At 35.0% G+C, this 19,720-nt stretch overlaps 1 protein-coding gene across 7 annotated transcripts in view; it reads left to right on the plus strand.

Moving 5' to 3' along the window:
• ELP4 (elongator acetyltransferase complex subunit 4) overlaps window positions 1-19,720 on the plus strand; it is a 157,696-nt gene that overhangs the window by 58,256 nt on the left and 79,720 nt on the right. For 4 of the 7 annotated variants that reach the window (XR_008466206.1, XM_054200206.1, XM_054200204.1 and 1 more), the window contains 2 exons: window positions 8,985-9,093; window positions 11,785-11,891. Coding sequence is in view for 6 of the 7 variants with exons in the window: in XM_054200206.1 (XP_054056181.1) it covers window positions 8,985-9,093; window positions 11,785-11,891 (216 nt within the window). In the remaining variant the exon portion in view is untranslated. Of the gene's footprint in view, window positions 1-1,223; window positions 3,639-8,984; window positions 9,094-11,784; window positions 11,892-17,734; window positions 19,717-19,720 lie in introns of those variants that run through there. The other 3 variants (XM_054200205.1, XM_054200208.1, XM_054200209.1) reach the window with 3 other exon arrangements.

A 19,720-nucleotide genomic window follows, 5' to 3' on the forward strand; every position in this document is an offset into this window, starting at 1 on the left:
CCACATGTTAATTGTTTTTTAACTGACTTAGCTATATTATGATGAACAGTCACATTGTATGTTAAAACTCCTCGCCTAAAACAGTATTCTTGTTTTAGTAAATTTTATATTTTAGAAGGACACTATATACACATCCTTATCACCATCTCATCAATACACTCTCTTTTAATCAAAAAAATCAATTTTCTAAAATGAATATGTTAAACTTTAAAAGTTAATGAGTATATGCAACATTGCAATTTTAGTTTACCGTTTTTGTCTATAATCTGAAAATACGCCTATGAAAACTTTAAAAAATTAGGTAAGATTTATAACTAAATCTTTCAGCTGCAATATTAGACCTAAACAGTTAAATATCCCATCACAGTATGGAGATAGTCATCTGTTCAAGCATATGGAATCTTTTGGCTACTGGACTAAGTAGTTAATATAATGCCCAGTGTCCAGACATGGACACAACTGTTATGGAAGCAGAAGGGAAGAGGCTCATGTATTGAGCCCATTTGGACACTGATAAGTAAAGATTAGAAGACTGACTTTAAATAATGCAGAACAAAGTAGTTATCTGCTTTAAGCAAGTAATTCTGTTAGAAAATGGAAGGTAGTGTTGTCTTTCTGAAGCAAATCTGGGGTTTTTTTGCATAAGTAGAAGTACAAGTTCTTGAAAAAAATGCCCTGTGAATCTAGTATTAAATATGGGGTTTGTCTGTTTTCTGTTGTATTTCAGAACAAAGAACAATAATTTTGCATAAATCTATTTTATATTTAAATTTTTGTATATGTATTTCCCATCCTAAATGCTTTTCAAATAACTGAATATTGACTTTCTGTGCAATGTTTGCTTCAAAACATTTTTATATGAACTTTTGGTGTTGTTTAAAAACCTTGAAATTTCAGAATCTAATTTTACATTTTTTTGTTTAGACCTGCTCTATTAATTACAATATAATCATAATAAAAAGGAATACTGCATCTTTAATGATGTTTTTGTGCCTGTGTAGTTAAGCTTTAATGCTAGAGAAAAAAAAAAAAAAGATTAAATTAGCCTTGTAACCTCTTTCTCTTCCAGACTGATGATGGAAAATAAAAGCTCTTAGCCACAGAATGTAACACTTAGAATTAATATTTAATTAGACCAGCAAATTGTACACCGTGGCTGAAAGCTTCCAAAGAGTTGTTAGTGCCACAATTGACCTACAAGTTTAATAATAACTCACTTCTAGGAGCAAGTGCCAGTTCAGCATAGTGGAGCCACTGTAAGAAAGTCCTGTGAGATTAAAATCAGCAAACCAAATGGCAGGCGAGGATTCCTGGGATGGAGCCTTCTGGAAAGCTGGGAGCTGGAGTAGCTTTTCAGCCAGGATTCAGATGAGAACAGTGGGCAAAAAAAGCTGATCCCTCCTGTTCTGGGAGCTTCTGGTTGTAGGCCAAAATCCTAGAACAGATTTTTTCTAAATGTTCTTACTGCAGCTATTAATTTATATCACAAATCAAGTAGTGAATGACTTATCTTCATCTTTTAATTAAGTTTTAATTCAAGCATTATCACTGAATTCTCTGGTCATGAATTTTACTCATGGAAGAATGGCACTTTTTTGGTATGATGTGTAATTTAGGATGTTTGTGTTGCAGAATGTTTCATTTTATAGTATCTTACTGCTACATAAAAGCGTTCTTGTTATAGTACAATATGATGAGCAATTTATCGTAGTATTGTGAAATGTATAAATTAAATACAAAATGTGCATACTTTGTAAAATAGAATATTTCGAAGGTTAAATATCTTAATCTTGCCTTTCAATTATGAACAATTAAAATATAAAGCCAGTAACTCCACCATTAGATATCCATCAGAGCCTTAATTCTATGGCAAATTATTCTAGTGAAATAGGGCACCATAAGTTTAAAAATGTGCAAACACACAGCAACAGACTGAGGAAGGAACATTCTGCATTATTTATTGGCTAGATCCTAAATAATTAAAGAAATGCCTACTCATTAGTTAAAAATTAAAGCAGGGGAGAACCTTGCCAGCAGAGGGAGCAGTCATGTCTTTCCTTAGGTTCCCATCGTTTCCAGCCTACCCATCATTTCCACCCTACCTCTTCTTATTGCCCAGCCAGTTTCCCATCTGGACCCAGCTTTGCCAGCCTGCTCCTGATGACAGCCTATAATTTGATACTGAATAAGGGATTAGTTTTTTAAATGATTTTATATTTCAGGATCTTGCCACTTGATTGCCAGCGTTATTTAGGTGTTTCTTTTGATATTTGTGCACTATTAATTGAAATAATAGTGGAGGACCTTTTTGGTCACCTGTGAATATAATGCAATTCGTTGTTTAAAGAATTGAAGTTGTAGCAATAGTTAGCCTTTCTGAATTAGTAAGCAAACTGCAGTGACATTTTCTTCAGGCAAAATGGCAACAAAAGGAACTCCTAAACCCTTTTGTTATAATGAATAATTCTCAGTGGAATCATAAGATTTTACTTAAGCCAGTTTGTCTCAAATACATTAATTTCAGCAGTTTTGTAATGTCTCTTTTGTAATATGACTCTCATTCTTTCAGTCTACTTTTGCATCTGTATTTTATACTTACACCATGACCAACTTGTAGGATTGAATATTTTATGTGTTTAATTTTGTAAAAAAAATCTGTTCAAATGGTCATTTCCTTTTTGTGATAATTAAAGACAAATAGTAACATACGGTTTTCCATATATATGCTTTTATAACAATCTCATTAATATAAGAACCAGGTAGTGTTCAGGGGAGATGCTGGGCTCATCTCAGCCCAGATCTTGTACTAATTTCTTCTCAGCCCCTCATCCTTCACGGAAGAAGAGCTCAATCAGGCTTATTTCATCTACCCACCGCAGCAGGACTCATGCGAGAGCCCTGCACCCAGAACCACACATAGTCACATGCAGCCTGTGCTTTCAGCTACTGAATGCTAAGGAAACAGTCAGAAGAGAAAAGCAGCATTCAGCTCAGAAAGTGTCACCCTTTAATACCCTGTACATCTGTCACCTCTTTCAGTCAGATAATAACGGGATTTTCAGCACCAACTTTCTGGGCTTTAACTCCTACATCATCTTCGTGATACCACCAGATATTTTCCTGGTACCCCAAAGCCTCCTAAACCAAGCCTCAAATAGAGGGGCGTAGATAGAGCTTCAATGAAAGGCTGAGTTCTGTTCCCAGCTCTCTGTTGACTGGCTTGTGACTTTGGACAACTCATACGACGTTTTTGTGCTTGTTACATCACTTGTAAATGAGGAATGCAGCACTTGCCTGTCTTTTGTAAAGCACTTGGAGATCAACAGATGGAAAGTTTGACTTAAGCTACATAGTCTTTGTTCTCACTTTCGGTTTTGTAGGCCTCAGCAGCAACTGTTATTGACTTGCTTGTTTTATCTATATTGAGTCATCACTCATTTCACTGCTGGCCTTTAGGTCTTCCCTCCAATGGCAAAACGGACGTACGTTTTATTTTGTAGGGTGCCAAAGTTTGCTGGCATTAGATTCTTTTATAGCTAAAGTAATTAGCAAGTCCAGGCCATCCATCTTCAGTAAAGATCCAAAGATATTTTTTTTTAGTGTGTGATATTTAGTTTTTATTTCCTGGCTGATTCTTTTTCCTGAAAGCAGCTTTAGGAGAACAACCAAAATCTGGAATTAATACGTTGTGTAACATATTGGCCAACAGATGCTTTGTTACTCCCTTCCCATTTTTACGAGTACCTTGCATCTAATTACCTGCTCATGTCTTCACTACATGTCCTTTCTTTGCTTCTGCAACTTGCTTAAAATTATTCAAAGATACTGTTCATTGCTAGAAATTAGCTAATGTAACACAACGTACTTATAAATAAATCAACCAAAAATCAATGCTTCTGTGTTTTCAGCCATATGAACGGGTATTTATACCTAAGTTCTGTTATAGTCAGTAAGGTTCTTCAAAGGTAAAAGAAGATGCCTAATCAGTCAGAAGCCCTAAATGTGGATTTCTCATCACTTGAAGGCATTGTGGTTTGTAGAAAATCCTTAAAGTATATTTCTAGGATACCTTTCTTCCAGCAAAGACATCAAGCTTGTATTCAGTTATCTTGTGATATTGATACAAATTTCTACATACCAAAATTTGTTCATGTACTGTTGCTTGTCTTATCTTCCAGTGCTTTGAGAGTACATTCATTTTAGAGCCAAAATTCAAAGTTCAGTTAGTAGATTCAGTGTGTGCAAGCACTGGGAATGGTGCTAATCTATTTGGAGTCAAAACAAGTATAGAATTTTTTACATTGTCTTTGTTAATTACTGATATAACACTTTCTGGCAGAGCGGTTATTAATCTTTTATTTTCAGGATTTGTGAATAATGAAAAAGTGCACAAACTGTATCTCTCTATAAAACCAGTACAAGGGCCGAATACCTGACTTATTTCAGCAAAAAAAAATGTATGGTTAATGCTGTGATTTTCTGAGCAGTAATTATTAACAAATGGTGATAAATATTTAAGCCATGTTTCTTAATATTAATAATTTATCTTTTCAATTTAAAATCCTTTGGAGATTAAGTAGTAATGACAACTGGTCAATATTTGTGTACTGTGAAGTCATTACCACATTATTGTGTGATAATCTCTTAGAAAATAGCAAGAATTATTTCATCTATTGAATATCCATCCAGTAATGTAACAGAAACAAAAAAAAAGCACAACCAGTTTTTGAGCTTTTTTTGAAAATCCATGCACCAAAATTTGCTTTAAGTTCATAAGGTTCGTATTACTTTGCATGAACGTGGTTCCTTGCTGTTTATTATTGAGACGTTTGTTCAAATGAAGTGTCAGGATCACTGGACTCACCTGTTGGTAACAACACAAATTGTTGCCTACAATTAGAGTTTTACCTAGACTTGTGGGGAGTATCTGAATTCATCTTTAAATTCTGTGCTGTCGTACAGAATGTATGCAACTCACCATTTAAACTGTGTTTTGTCCCAGTGCTAGCAGTTGTTTGTTGGTCATTTTATAGGTATTGAAGGCCACTATAGTATTCAGTGTATTAAGTCTTAATTAAATATTTTAAAGTAAAATCAGTGATGGGATTCAATTATCAGAATGTAAAAGTACAGAAGTCATATAGCCCTATGCCAAAATGTAGGTCTAATGTATCTTTGAAAAGAGACATAGTCTTAAAATACCTTATTTTCACTTCAATATATAAATCAGTATTTAAATTATGTTAATGTATTGATCGGAATACATTCAAGATGATTCCGATCCGAAATCCCCGGTGATTCAAGAGCTTAATGTGCTAGTTGGATCTCCTTCTAGATCTTTAACATGAGTCACTTATTTTCCTTTTAAATATTGAGATTGTTTATATGTACTGTGTAGAAAAGTTGAAGCCATTCTAAGAAAATTTTCCATTCTTTGACTTGTCTTTACTTAATGCAGCGCAAGGACTGAGAACTTAAATATTTTTATTACTTAAATTTTGTGAGGTTTTTCATTTCTTTAGAAACTTACAAAATGAAAATGGGAGGACATATCTCTGGCTGTTAGAAAAATTTTGACAGAAAATCAGAGGAGAACTAGAAATAAGAGCAAAGTAGAAAAGACAGATTTTTTTCCTAATACGGAATCCAGGTGAACCAAGATTGATTTGATTAATAGTAGTAATGATGACATTGTGGTACATTAAGAACTCGGTCCAGTAGAAACACACAGTATTAATTTCAGTATGTAACTTTGAGCATACAGGCTATACATACATTTGTGTTGGTAGAATACCACGCTTTATACTCAGCCACAGAAGATGATACATTTTGAACTGCTTTACTTATAAATAAGTATTTTTAAACACACACAAATAATTACTCAAAGCTATGTAGATTCTGCAAATAAATTAGCAAGACAAAGCAATCTTTTTCCATAATTGCCCTTCCCGAAAGCTGGTTAAACACATATGTATAGTTCCCATATACATATCCAACTACCTACATGGATTTTCTTGAGACGTTGTTTTGAAAGTACACTTTGGTTGAGGCCAAATATTGCAAGTTTGCACTTAAAAGAAAATGTCTGTCTGAAAGAGTGAGCACAAAGTAAGATATAGAATGGATGCCCAGCCTAGCCTGCACAACAGGGTTGCTACCATGTTGTTAGAATAATTACGTTTTGGCTGAACTAACTAATTTAGAAAAACTGCAGTACATCTAGCAAGACTGAAAACTTTCCAGGACTGGGTTGGGTTTTTTTATTTTTTAGTGTAATTTAAAACAATACCTCTTCTATCTGCCAACAAACTCTTTCCCTGAATCTCCCCGTTCCTGGCTTCCCTCCTAACCATGTCCTGGCTCACCTCCAGAGCTGCCAAGTTTATGCCAGAAGCAGGAGGTAGATTTGTATGGGGCTGGAGGAAGATCTGGAGCTCTGTTAAATTTTCAAGCCCAGATGGGGCAACATGATTTGTGTGTTTATGTCAGTATGCCATACATCACAACTATCTGTGTGCTGACGTCAGCTTTGATTGGACATTAATGTGCTGAACACGGCAAACTAGAAAATACGTGATAGATACTGATCTATGGCAACAATGCCACATAAGCAAATGTCTGTTTGGTGGCGATACACTGTGCAAAATATTTCCCAAGATACAGTGCATTAAGCCAGGAGAGTATTTTGACACACTTTAAAAGCAAAACCAAAATCAACAGGGGCAAACAGACTACAATTTAAGAAAGCAAACCTGTTCAGAAGAAGAGCTGAAACCAACGTATTGAAGTATGTATCATTAGGCAAATATTGAATTGCTATCCCTCACTTTAATCTTTCCAGAATTAGGACCAAATAGGAAAGATGCTATTTTTATGATTTACAAGACTCTTAATGACAAGGATACCTTGCTGCTGGTTGAGCATCTTTCTATCCACAGTTTTTGTAACCCATTGTTATCAAAACCAGCAAGCAAAAACATTAATGGACAGCAAACATTTTTTTCAAATAATAGAATATTTTTTCTATACAAAGAGTTTAGGTAAGCTTCCAGAAATCATCAGTGTTTATTTATTTTTATAAAAATGTTGTATTTCTTGGTTATACAAATAACATGCAGCAGCCTGCTGAAGAACTGGCAGAATACGGTAATTTCTGGTCCGTGGATTTAAAGGTTCACTGGCTACTTCAGATTTATATTTGACCATCTTTATGTGATTGCCCCTGTAGAATAATGTGACCAAAAGTTTCCATTAAAATATAGCATACTGTCTCTCTCTTCGTAAAAGATGAAATAATTTTCAAGTCAGCTTTAATATTTCAGGGGTGGGTATAATAATGAAGTTTAAGGATTGATGCGTAGGCAGCGTTCTTTTACTTCAGATCGCTTATGATATTCCTCAGAAAGGAAATTCTGTAGTATAACACTATGTTATCATTATCCATCATTAGACGTTGTAGGTAAAATCGAAGTTCCCCGATTCCATGGGGATAGATCTTTTTGGCCTGTGCACAAGTAGCGGCTTTGAAAAGAGACCAGTCCCCAGGATTTAATGCCATCTGGCCCATAAGGTGGGGAAGGGAGGGGGTGTAAAGGTACCATGGGATCAGTGGATTTAGGCCTTGTAACCTGAGCAGATTGGGCTGTGCAGGGCAGACCACAAGTTACTTTATGTAGCGGTCAAAAAACAGAATTCAGATAATGCTTTGATGGGAGTAGGAAATGTTCAACTTTCACGTTTGCTTCGTAGGCTTCTCTGTGACTAGGAAATCCGCTGTTACTGAAATGTGGGTTCGTGAAAGGAATTGGTATATTGATCACCATTTTAATAAACCTGTATGGCAGTACTATGCATTGACTTTTCTAACATACCTAGGGATGTTTCCCTTCTTTCTGCTCCTAATTACTTTATAAATTGTTATTATCAAATGGTTTACTAGTATTTAAATTGGCATTTCATAATAAGCGTTGGTTGTATAGTTTATGGAAGAAGTGCAGAATGTACAAAATGCTTTAAAATTAATAAAAAATACACAACTATAACTTGGCACTACAAAGCTCATTCTTCATATGTGGAATGGGTATTTTGAGGTGATTGGTCTCGATACCCCTGGAAGTATGATGGGTATAGTAGATGCAGCCATCAAGAACAAGAGTATACCAGCTGTCCAGGCAGCTTTAAGATAACTACTTCTTATCTTAAAGAAATATTTTGCTATTTAGCACAGATTCGTCTCTTTTTTTTTTATTCATGAAATACTGACATCATCAAAGCATTTAAGAACATTTTGTCCTGAGTTACCTCTAAAGATCTCTGTTGTGACCTTTGAATGTTGCTTTCTGCTATATAAAACTAAGTAAAGAAAACTATGCAGCTTATTAAAAACAGCTTATTTAAGGCACGACAGTACATCATTGCACAAGACATAAGGTATCACTTATAAATCACAAATATATTGAGAAATGGTAATGCAACTTTTTAGCTTTAGATTCATATGTTGTGTAGAGGGGAACTTTTAGAAAGAAAAATACTGGAGAAAATGCTTTGGTTTTCCATGTTTGATGGATGACGAAAATGAAAAATTGTGTGGATTGTGCTTGCTCAAAATATTAGTGTGTTAAAAAAGCAAGGTTTTCAGAACACATCTGGACAGTTGGGGATCTGACCCATGGTAGAAGTCTATGAGAGGCGCTTAACTGCCACATAGCTTGTAGATGTCTCTGATGTGAGCAAGTGTTTATATTGTAAAGATTTAGGAAAATATTAATTTAGTGCTGAGTTAGCCCTTTTATGGTTTCTGCTTGTCAAATGTTTGTTTCCTTTAGACAGAAATTTCAAGTCTTAAGCCCTCTAATGTAATTTGTAAGTATTGATGACCTATTTTTTACCCACAGCTTGTCATTGAGAAGACCAAGGCTTACTCTATGAACATTAATTACCTTTTTCATCACATAGGATGTGTATTTTGTTTCCATGTCTTACAGAATAAAGCAATTATGGAACGTGTAACAAACTTGTCAGATACGGTAGTTGGTCTTGAATCATTTATTGGCTCTGAGAGAGAAACCAATCCATTATACAAGGATTACCACGGTAAGTTCCATCTTTAGCAATGCAAAAAGTCTGCCCTGAGTGTTTCTAGGGCACTTAGCAGCTTACCCTCCAATTGGGTATCTGCTATAAAGTACCGTTTGGTTTCATTTTAGAATATATCTCTTAAATGTTTCTCCTTGCTAACCAGTCTTGAGTTAGGGAAATTTTCAGTAAAGTGCATTAAGGCTGCAAAGGAAACATGGCAACTCCTTGCATGTTGTCAAGCCGTATTACTGAGGCATGGCTCAATCAGATGTACATCTCAACAGGCAGGCTTTGGGGAATTCACATGCAGAGGAGGCTTGGCAATCATCTGACCAGCAAGCTGAACTTGTCATGAAATCAATACTTTTGATCTGCCAAGTTTTAAATAGAGAACACGGAAAAACATATATTATATTAAGGTGAATAAACAGCTAAATGATGTGGTAGATCTGAAAAATAATGTTCTGTTTTTCAGCTTTAAGTTACAGCACTTACGCACTTAAAGAAATGAATGTGGATATGTGTGGCATGTAAAATATGAAACTAATGTGGGTAAAAAGTCATTAAGCCTTTCAAGTGATTTATCTTCAAAACACGTAATAGTGTTTAATCTTGCATTTTGTTTCGCAAAGAGTTTGTTGGCAGTTGCAGCAGAACTATTTAAATTTTAAAATATTAGATTAGAAGTTATGCATAGCCAAAGCAGCGAAGAACAAACAATTTTAGCTAATCCGGAGCGGTGCTCTGAGTGTGCATAAATTACAGCTATTATTATTGTGATACTACTGTAGTTCCATGGAAACCTTTAGTTGACAGTAAACTGCTTATCCGAAACCTGCTGTAAACATGTGAGAATGTGGCAGTGTTTTCCACAGCAGAATACATAGAAAAAGAAGCAAAGATGGTGTTGAGACACCACTGTGTGTATGCAGGCTGTAATTAATAAATCATAGAAAAATCCTTTTGACTATGAAAATAGTGCACGTTTCATTATCTGAAAAAAGGTGAATGTAAAAGAAACCATGAACAAAAGCTAGAATAATTTGCCTAATTATTTTTCCAACTGTATAATTGTGATGTGGCATTTGTTTATGCTAACATAATTCTGTCAATTTGATACTCCTTTTCTCAGTACGGAAGAGATCCTTTAAGACAATGTGTATTTTAGCAGTTATTTCCTGTTTTCCTGTAAAAATGTATGCTAAATCATTTTTGGTACTAATTAATAAAAATTATATACCAATATACATGGCTTTTGAGGTTTAGGCAACCTTAGGTTAACATTCTAAAAATAGGTATTTTTAATGGGTTTAACTTTGTAGCTTCTTTTTGTTTAAGAATGTATTTTAAGATTATTTATTTGCTGCAGATGATGGAAGATTTTGACATTACGTAGGAGAAATTAGATTAAATTATTGCCTTATTGAATTAATGCTGCATTAATAATTTTGTTAAGCTGCTTGCAAATTTAAATGCTTGAAAAGTCAAGAAAATAACAGGAGAATGATATAAATGATCCTTAAATAATTTTTTTAGAATACAGTATATAAGCAACCCTGTGTTATACCTGCTGTTCCTGTACACAATAATTACAAAGGCCAAACAAATAATTCTTACATGTCACCGGACTGGAGGCAGGGATACAAGGTTTCAAAGTGTAAAAATATTTTTCTAATATTACTGAGAATTTTTGTAATTAGTAGCCATAAAAATTATGCTTTTTAAAGAATTTCAATTTTAGGAAACTTTCTTCCCTTATTCTTCCTTTTCAAAAAATAAATAAAACCCTGAAGAAATACTTGCCTTATTTTAAATTAGGAGTTTAGTGTTTGGAATTTTTCTCACGGCTGCCATTTACAAGATGTCTTTTCTAAATGTTCTGTATTTCCATTTAGATGCTGGCTTTATGAATAGCAAATATAGGCCAGTAATTGAGAAGCCGTGTAGAATTTTCCTGGTTTTCAGATGTAGAAAATCACCCTTAGGTTGTTCAGAGACTATATTAGGCTGCACAAAAACCATCCAGCGTCCTTGTCAGAAAAAATCAGCTTGATTTGCAGCTGACAGAATGCAGAGCTTGCAGTACACCTAGTACTGTTAAAAACATCTGAGCAGCTATAGAAGCCTCCCGCGTGAAAAAAACGTATTTCTCCTAGGATGGCATAGGGGTTAAAATTTATCGAAAAGCGTGATCTAAATCGGTATTTTCCAGAAACTTTTTTGAAGTCATTTTCAGGGTGCAAAACAGAGTACTTCTCATTAGAGCTTCAGTGGTTATCAGTAACCCATAAGCCTTGTTTTGCTGGCTGCTTACTGGTGCATTTAATAAAATAAAGATCACTCAGTGGTGCCGTGGGCAGCATGCAAGGTGATAGCCATATTTGCTTACTGTAAATACAAGAGAAAATCACACACAAACCGGCTGTAGTTTTGACAAGTATTAAGATCCCTCTTTACATCTGTACTTCTGTACCAAAGTGCAATTAGTTTTCCTCGCACAAGGATTTCTGTTTATCTTATTCTGCTTGATTACTTGAGTATAATCGCACCGTTTGCTTCATTGCTCCTGGTAGTAAGCTCCAGTTTAAAAAGGGGAGGATGAGTGTGTGTAAATATACAGAATTCTGCTGTAAGACTCTAATTTATGCATCTGGATGACAGCGTTTTCTTAATTTTTTTCCCTCCTTTACTCTTTCTTTCCACAAGGTTTGGTTCACGTACATCAGATTCCTCGGCTTAATAGCTTGATCTGTGATGTGTCAGACACGAAGGACCTTGCTTTTAGATTAAAAAGGAAGCTGTTCACCATTGAGGTAAGAGAAACAGTTTTGTTTCACTATTTAGAACCCAAAAGGTGGAGCTAATCCCATCTCTTATGTTTTGTTTTGTGAAATACATAAAATATGCATCAGATGTTGTAAATTCATTTCATCCTGGTTTTGCTGTCCTGAACGGTTTTATAAAATATTGTAATATGCCTTCTAATTAAAAATGTCTCGTTTGCTGCACTAAATCGGTCCGTTATAAATAGTTTATTTTGGTTTAAAATGTACATAGAAAGTAGGCCACAACCTTCAATAACAAAGCGTGACATGTTTCTAAGGATGTCAGGAGCATATTTAATTAAATGTTAATGACTTGCTCTTACTTGTGTTAGTGGGTGGGAAAGTAGCTACATGTTATTACCCCAGTAGAAGGATTTTAATGTATAATGCTGCCTAAAATTGTGTGTGGTATGAGGGATAAGTGTCCTTATCAGTATTCAGAAACCATTTTCTTTGCATTACTGAAATCACCTTTCGCTCTTTTATGTCATTTTAAACACAGTATCATTTACACTAATGTCCTTAAGTAAATTTCCTACTAAATTTAAACTTTTTTCTGTGACCTTTATGCAGACAGTCCTGATAGAAGGCAGTAATACAAAAGATGTATTTCATTTTAATCTTGCTAAAGAGCAAATGAACATAGCACTATTAAGCAATTAGAGCTGATGTATTTATTAACCAAGTAATGCTTAGAGATGGAAGATGGCTTTTGGGGGGATGTGATAGTCATCGGTACAGTCTGGGCAAATTTTTTTTTAACAAAGACATAAAACAGCCAAGCATCCCTGACAAACCATTTTGTTTAATCTCTTTTCAAATGAAAAGCTCTTAAGCAGGCTACTTGTCTTAACTGCTTGAAACCATAAAAAGAGAGAATTGCCACCAATAAATTAGCATATTTTTTACTCCATCACCAAATGATGGTCAATGTGGCTTGGCACTGCTTTGGTGTTTGGGACTTCACCCTTAAGTGACCACTTTGGCCCTTATTTGACCCTCTGCCCTTTTTAGCTGGCCACTTGATAAGGTAACTTAAGGGTTCTCTCTCTTCACTGCCCCCTCCCCTTCACAATTGCAAGTAGCCCTAACCTATAAATCATTGAAAGGGCCCTATCAAGTGACAAATTAAGGTGCCCTCCTCCTAATTAATGGTCATCAATGTCTTTAATTATCTAATCCTATTGAGAGTAGTTAATAGTTAATCAGGCAGCCAGTTCTTCATGCAGGTCATCTCTGCATGAGTGCTAGAAGTTTCTCAACTAGAGGTATCCTCTTCAGAAGCCACTTAAAGGCAAATACGTGAAGGAGGGTTTTTTTCCCAGAGACATTCCTTTATAATGTTTCTCCCTTTCCAGAGAACGCGGTTAGTGAAACCAGGCATTGTGAAACACTAAACCATTTTAACAACTGCTTTTGAGCAGTACATTAGAAACAAAAACCTTAATAGCCTGTGTTTAGTTTTAAAGTACAAATGTTCCTACTGTTTTCGGAAGTGCAGAGAAGCATGCACACTCCTTTCACAGCATAGTAAATTCTCATTTGTTATAGCAATGAATTAGAATATTTGGGGTCTTTTTCCTCACTATGAATCCTGACTCAGGATGTAATTTTTTCTGTCAGTTGTATTTCGGATTCATTTGTAATGTAATTTGGAAGGGGGAAAAAAAACACCTTATCGGGAGAATTGAATTAGCCATGGGGCAGAAGGGTTGGAAACAGGGGTGTAGTGGAACTCTTGAAACAACCTGTTGCCCTAGACATGCGTAGATGACCCACTTGTGTAATTTCTCCCTTCATTGCTCAACCGCAGCCCCTTTTGAATAACTTCAGGTTTTGTTAGAGATATGCTTTCTATAAGCTGAACTGACATAAACTAGCCCTTTTTGAACATGTTAGATCACTGTCCTGCTGTGATCTTCCTGTACACATCTCACTAATCTATAATACATATGTTTTTCTTCCTCATACTATTAGGGGAGGCAGACTACAGCTAGGCTGACTAGAGCAATGAAGTCAATAAGAAAATGAGAGCAAGGGAAAATTGAATTAAGAAGGAATGTGAATACAGTCTTCTAAAATGGGTTTCTGCAGTTAGAATGTGATGAGTCAGCAGTCAGGTTTGGTTCTGGGGGTAAAAACATAAAGCAGCACAACAGTGTAGGATACAAGCAACAGTGTACTTTATACAAAGTACAGCTAAGTTTATGACTTCTTTAGTATGTAGCTTAAATGTGAAATGAAAATATATTTTGAGTATGTTACAGTGTTTTGGAAAGCTTCTGCTTAGTTATATACACAATTTTGGGTAAAAATGTTGACCTCTACTTGAAACGCCCCTTTAAAATCAAATTACATAAGAAAAGTTAGAAATGCACAACCTATGATTTATGGCAAAATTTCTCCAAAAAGGGGTTTCATCACTAGACCATTCTTTTTTTACAGTTTAAAATAAGAGCATGGGACATGGATTTTCTCGTCTCTGGATTGCTCACCAGTTAAATAACTCTTTATGGTTTGGCCTTCATCAGTAAAAAGCCTTAAATGTCAAATCCGTTTTATTAGATTGCAGTTTTGTGGGAGGGACTCCGCCTCTTTATAGTCTGCAGAATCATTTAACTGTTTCAGTTTTTCTTGTATGTTCTTCGTCAAAATAGACTTGACTGAAATGTATTCTAAAGGATTTTTTTTAAAATTCAGGATGAAAATGTTTTTAATGAATATTTATGAGTATTCATTTTCCATTTGTAAATTATGAGGTAGACCCTTTCCAGGAAAACTTACATGTTTATGGTAAAAAGTGCAGTAGCTATATCAAACTTTCCCAAATCCTCACGCATTAGTTACTAGCAATATATTATTATATGCAATATTATCAGAGATTTATCTTATGTGCATACCACTTTAAAGGACACAATTTTGAAGTTAGCCTGTCTAATCCTATTTCTTCCCACTTTGGAATCTTAATTAGAAGGAGATAAAAACCATCATTTGACTAAATTATTGTCTTGAATCTGTAGCAAAAGGTATAATCCGCAATTGGGCCAATTAGTGTACCCCATAGTTAGCTATGCTGAGGCAGGAAACTTGATTAGATCTGACACCAGCCTAGTTCCCACTGTTGTTTTGCCAGGTATGATGGTCAGACTTCAAAGGGCTTGAGGCATCAGCAGGGCAAGGTTTGGAGGCCAGCTTAGGTCCGGTCGTTAATCTCTCTGCTAAAACCACAGCAGCCCTCGCACAAAACAAGCTTACACGACACAATCATGCGGTATTAAAGTTTGGGTTGAGTCATGCCAATTTGCCTTTGATTTTCTGATGATTGACTAAAAGATGGCTACATGACTAGACACATACTGAAAGTTTACTGATTAGGTAAGTTCCCCAAATATTTGAAATATTTTTTGATTTCTCAGTTAAATGATATGACAACCCGTTCATCTTAATGAAACTTTTCAGCAGAATTGTTCTTGAAGTACTTTTTGCTTTGTTTGTAGCTCTGAACATAACTTTTGTCAACATTTGATGAATTTTGTAGGAACATTATGTTCATACTTTTATTTGAAAGAACTTTATCTTTGTTGTTCCAAAGCCTCCTGTGTCAAAACTAAAGGAATCTGTGCCTAAATTTGATTTCCTCATTCCTCGAAATTTCTAAAGAAACATTGTTTGTCTTTGTTATTTAGGTACATTTACAATTACTCGCAGAAAGGGAATTTCCTCTTAATTATTTTCCACCTCACCATAGAGTAAAGCGCTGTTCCGCGGCTGCGATTACATAAGTGTTCCTTTCTTTTGCAGTCTGATTTGTTGAAATACTGCAGTAACAGTGACATGTTTCCATTCTGAGAAAAGCCTAAGGCTGCTTTAGTATTATTCCAAATGATTGAAATTGCCATCTTGCTGACTTTCCCTTGGGCAGCTTAAGGCCTGTTTACTTTTGTATTTGTTTCACATGTTCCCTCTGAGTTTGGCTGGCAGGACATCATTACCTGGTTTGACAAGACAGTTGGAGAAGGTTCATATTTGATTAACTCCCTTTGTTACTGTCTGGTCAACATAAACCCCTGAAATTATGTATTTAATGTTGAAAGTTTTGATAAGTTCAGATAAATTTTTGAAAATAGGAACATTTGTGAGGGTTTTTTTTAAATTTCCTAGTTCTGCTTTACTGCTGATATTTTAAGTCTTTAGGTAATAGTTATTAATAGTATAGAGAATGAGCTTTTTCCTACAAGTTGTATAATATAGTTTGTCTAATAAATGGTTGTGAATATTATTTTTTTTATTTTGATCAATAAACAAGTAAGAGCCAGCTAATATTATTTTCTTTTTGATGGCTATATAACACCTGTGCAAACTGGAATCTTTAAAAGACAGCTCAGTTTGAAGCCAAATGTCATATAATATATAAAGAATTACCACACAGCAAAATTAAGTAAGTTTCCAGAGCTTAATGTATGAGTTCAAGAGATTTTTTTCTGAGAGGTGTTTCCTAACAGGAGGAGAAGAAAGTCAGAATTAGGGGAGTCCTGTGGCAGGAAAGTTCCTGCTTTCACAGTGGCAGGCAGACACAATATGGTACTATGGAACACTCTGCAGTGCATTTCTCCGAATGGTAATTGCCAGAGTAAGAAGTTATGTCTTTGGAAGGAAACATCATTACAAAAACCAGCAATTGAATCTATATAGAATTAAAAATAAATGTATGATTCCAAAGGCATTAAGATAATGTCCTTTCTTCATCTATCAATAAAGGACTGTAAGAAAATTAGCGATTGCCAAAATAAGCAAGATTTAATTGCAACTTCAGATATTCATGCGTATGTTACGTGTCCAGCACTGGCATTTGGAAGAAGACTTAAAAGTCTTTTCTTTTAAGGTGGTGAATTTGACAATTAAAATGAGGAAATACGTCTAAGGTAGCTTCCATCTGAAATCACAGTATTTCTACTTTTTCTTTTTTTTCATTCTATCCCTTTTCATTGCTTATTTTATACAGACTATACTGTGGTAAACTTGTTATTTGCAAAGGAGAAGTGCACTTAGCCACTGCTATAGATTATTTACCAAAACAGGTGGGTAAGCCCAAGTCAGAACTGATGTCTGCAGTGCTTAGGCATGGTATTAGCACAGCACAAGTTTGGTCCTAAGTGCCTCAGGAGCTGGTGATGTCACTGAGCGCCAGAACTGTGCTCCATGAAACATTTTGTAATTATTCATTAAACTCATCAAGAACAGGTATGGAAATAATGGTTTAGGGTTATTAATGAGCAATTTCTTCTGGAGGAACAAATCAACCATCTCCAGTACCTATGGGATCAGCATATATTTAAAACGCGCATACATGCCATACCCACCTCTGTATCAGTGAGAATTAGAAGTGCCCACTGTACCTCTAACAGCATCGCTTCTTATAAGCTTCTTCCAAGAAAATCTGAAGCAGCCTCCATTAATGGCTCACCCTAATCCTGACTATATTTCACTGATGTTTATAAAGTTGAGTAATTTTGTAAATTAACAAGTACACTTGAACTAATGAACTATTTTAGGCAGTATTTTAACAAAAAGAATCTGTGAGCCTGAGAGCTGACAAAAGGCAAAACATTGGTTTATTAGAAATTTAAGTAAGGTGATAGTTCTATAGCAATTGGCCAGGGAAATTAATTCTTGTTTGCTGAGATAAAGTTCGCACGATGTAACACCAAAGCTAATATATGCTACACAATACATGTAATACTGGGAGCTTAGTCAATATAGCTTTGTAAATATAGCAATGCTGTATTTTAAGATCATGCACTGGTGACGTTACAAGACTTGACCCCACTTAGGTCCTTCCAACCTCAGAGTGGAACCTGCCTTTAGCAAGCCAGCGGGTGACACGGTTGTTACTGCCTGGCTGCCCAGTGCCTGGAGCATGGGTGAAACTGTACAGGTATTCCTGGTTCAAAGGTGAGACAGAACTTCTCTGAAGTGTTACAGAAAGTGTATTTCTTTCATTTCCTAATGTAATAAAATCTTCAGGGCCTCTCGTCCCTGTGTATTTGAGAACAAAATTACCCTTGGGGCTTACATGGAAAACTTCTTTTTCTCCTCAGCCTGACTTGAGCAGATAGCATCATACCTGGCAAACTGTAGTACTGGATGCTCCACTTCAGCTCAGGGACACAAATGCAGGGAACTCTGCATATAAAACTAAAGTTTTTAACTGAGAGAGGTAAAACGTTGTAAAAAAATTCGGCTGAAATTTATGCCAGTCAAATCACTGTTGCATTGATTTTTCTTGTCCATTTTCCCTATGGTATTAATAAAGACATTACTGCTGGCTTATTTAAACATAGTTCAAAAGATAGTGATTACAACACCATAACATTTTCTTAATTTAAAATTAACAATACTTCGAAAAGATTCTCCTGCAAAACTAATTCTGTCATAATTCCAAGCTCCATTCTGCATTATTTCATCTAGTAGCCAGTTCAGGTTCTCTTTACCTGGTATGGTGTACTTCACTGAGTTGTTTTGTCAGATGCTGTCAAGCCAACCTACCATTGTTAAAGAAAATCAAACTAAATCATTTTGGCATGAGCCTTCCAGGAATAAGGCACAGAATATGAAGGGTTTGATGAAATCAAGGATTTGATTTCAATATTGTAAAAGACTGCCTGTCAAAAATGCATTACATTCTTTCAAACAATTTTGAATAAATAAACGTGTTTAAAATTGTGACAGTACAATTTAGATAAAGTTTTGGGAGATATTTTTAAATTATAATAACTTGAGGTAAAACAATACTTGGAGTGCTCCTATTTAAAAAGAAAAAATTCCTCTGAATGCTAATCAAGTAATAAGTTTTATGCGGTATATGGAATTTCAGAACACTTGTATCCTGTGAACATGGGGAAAAATTTAATTTGAAAATAGCACCTTCTTATTGTGTAATACTAAATAACGTAAATTGAATTATTTCGGTATTTTGAAGATGAATACAGGATGGTACTGCTAACTTTTAGATTGCGTATGAAGATTTGTAGTATCCTGATATTTATTTCATAATTAATTTTGGTTTATGGGTTCTTTGGCATTATACGACATGAGGGCTCCATTCAATTTTTCAAAACTTTAACACTTATAATACAGTGCATCTGCAGTTCCTTCTTAGTAAATGGAACTCATATATATTTTTATTTAAACAAATAATTATGTTGTTTAGAAGTATTTATACCATAATTGTGTTGTCGCAATGGAAGAACATGCAACAAAGCCATTAATGCAATTAAAGGTCACTTGTACATATTGTAATGGACTGCTCATTCACAGGGTCTGTGTTAAGGGTCAGTGCTGCAGCATGAAATGGATTGGCCTTGTTCAGTCCGTAAATAAATGGGTCAACTTATCTTGTATTTGCCAGACAAATAAAGCAGTTGGCATATTCCCACTTTCTTAGTAATAGAAGACAGGTAGGCTAAAGAGATCTTTCATAAAAATATTGGTTGGTCAAGATTGAAAAACTCTTTATCTACAAGGATTATATTTTTCACTAAAGTAGTAGGGCTTTTTAGACAAAGGTCCGTGTGTATAAGTTACAAAGATATTAATGGTGAGTTATTAAGAAGAAAAAAGAGTTCAGCACCATATTCTAATAGTTCTCAGCAGGAGCTGAGTGCCACCTCCATTAAATTCTCTTTAAAATATCACCGAATTTTAATATAAACATATTTCATAATTGTATAACGTTCTCACTTCCAAATAATAGCGAATTCAATCATGCCATTACACAATAAAACAGATCTCTGAATTCTATATATCTCTGTAAATGC

The sequence above is a fragment of the Rissa tridactyla genome, chromosome 4 (assembly GCF_028500815.1).
Source record: "Rissa tridactyla isolate bRisTri1 chromosome 4, bRisTri1.patW.cur.20221130, whole genome shotgun sequence".
Taxonomy (NCBI): domain Eukaryota; kingdom Metazoa; phylum Chordata; class Aves; order Charadriiformes; family Laridae; genus Rissa; species Rissa tridactyla.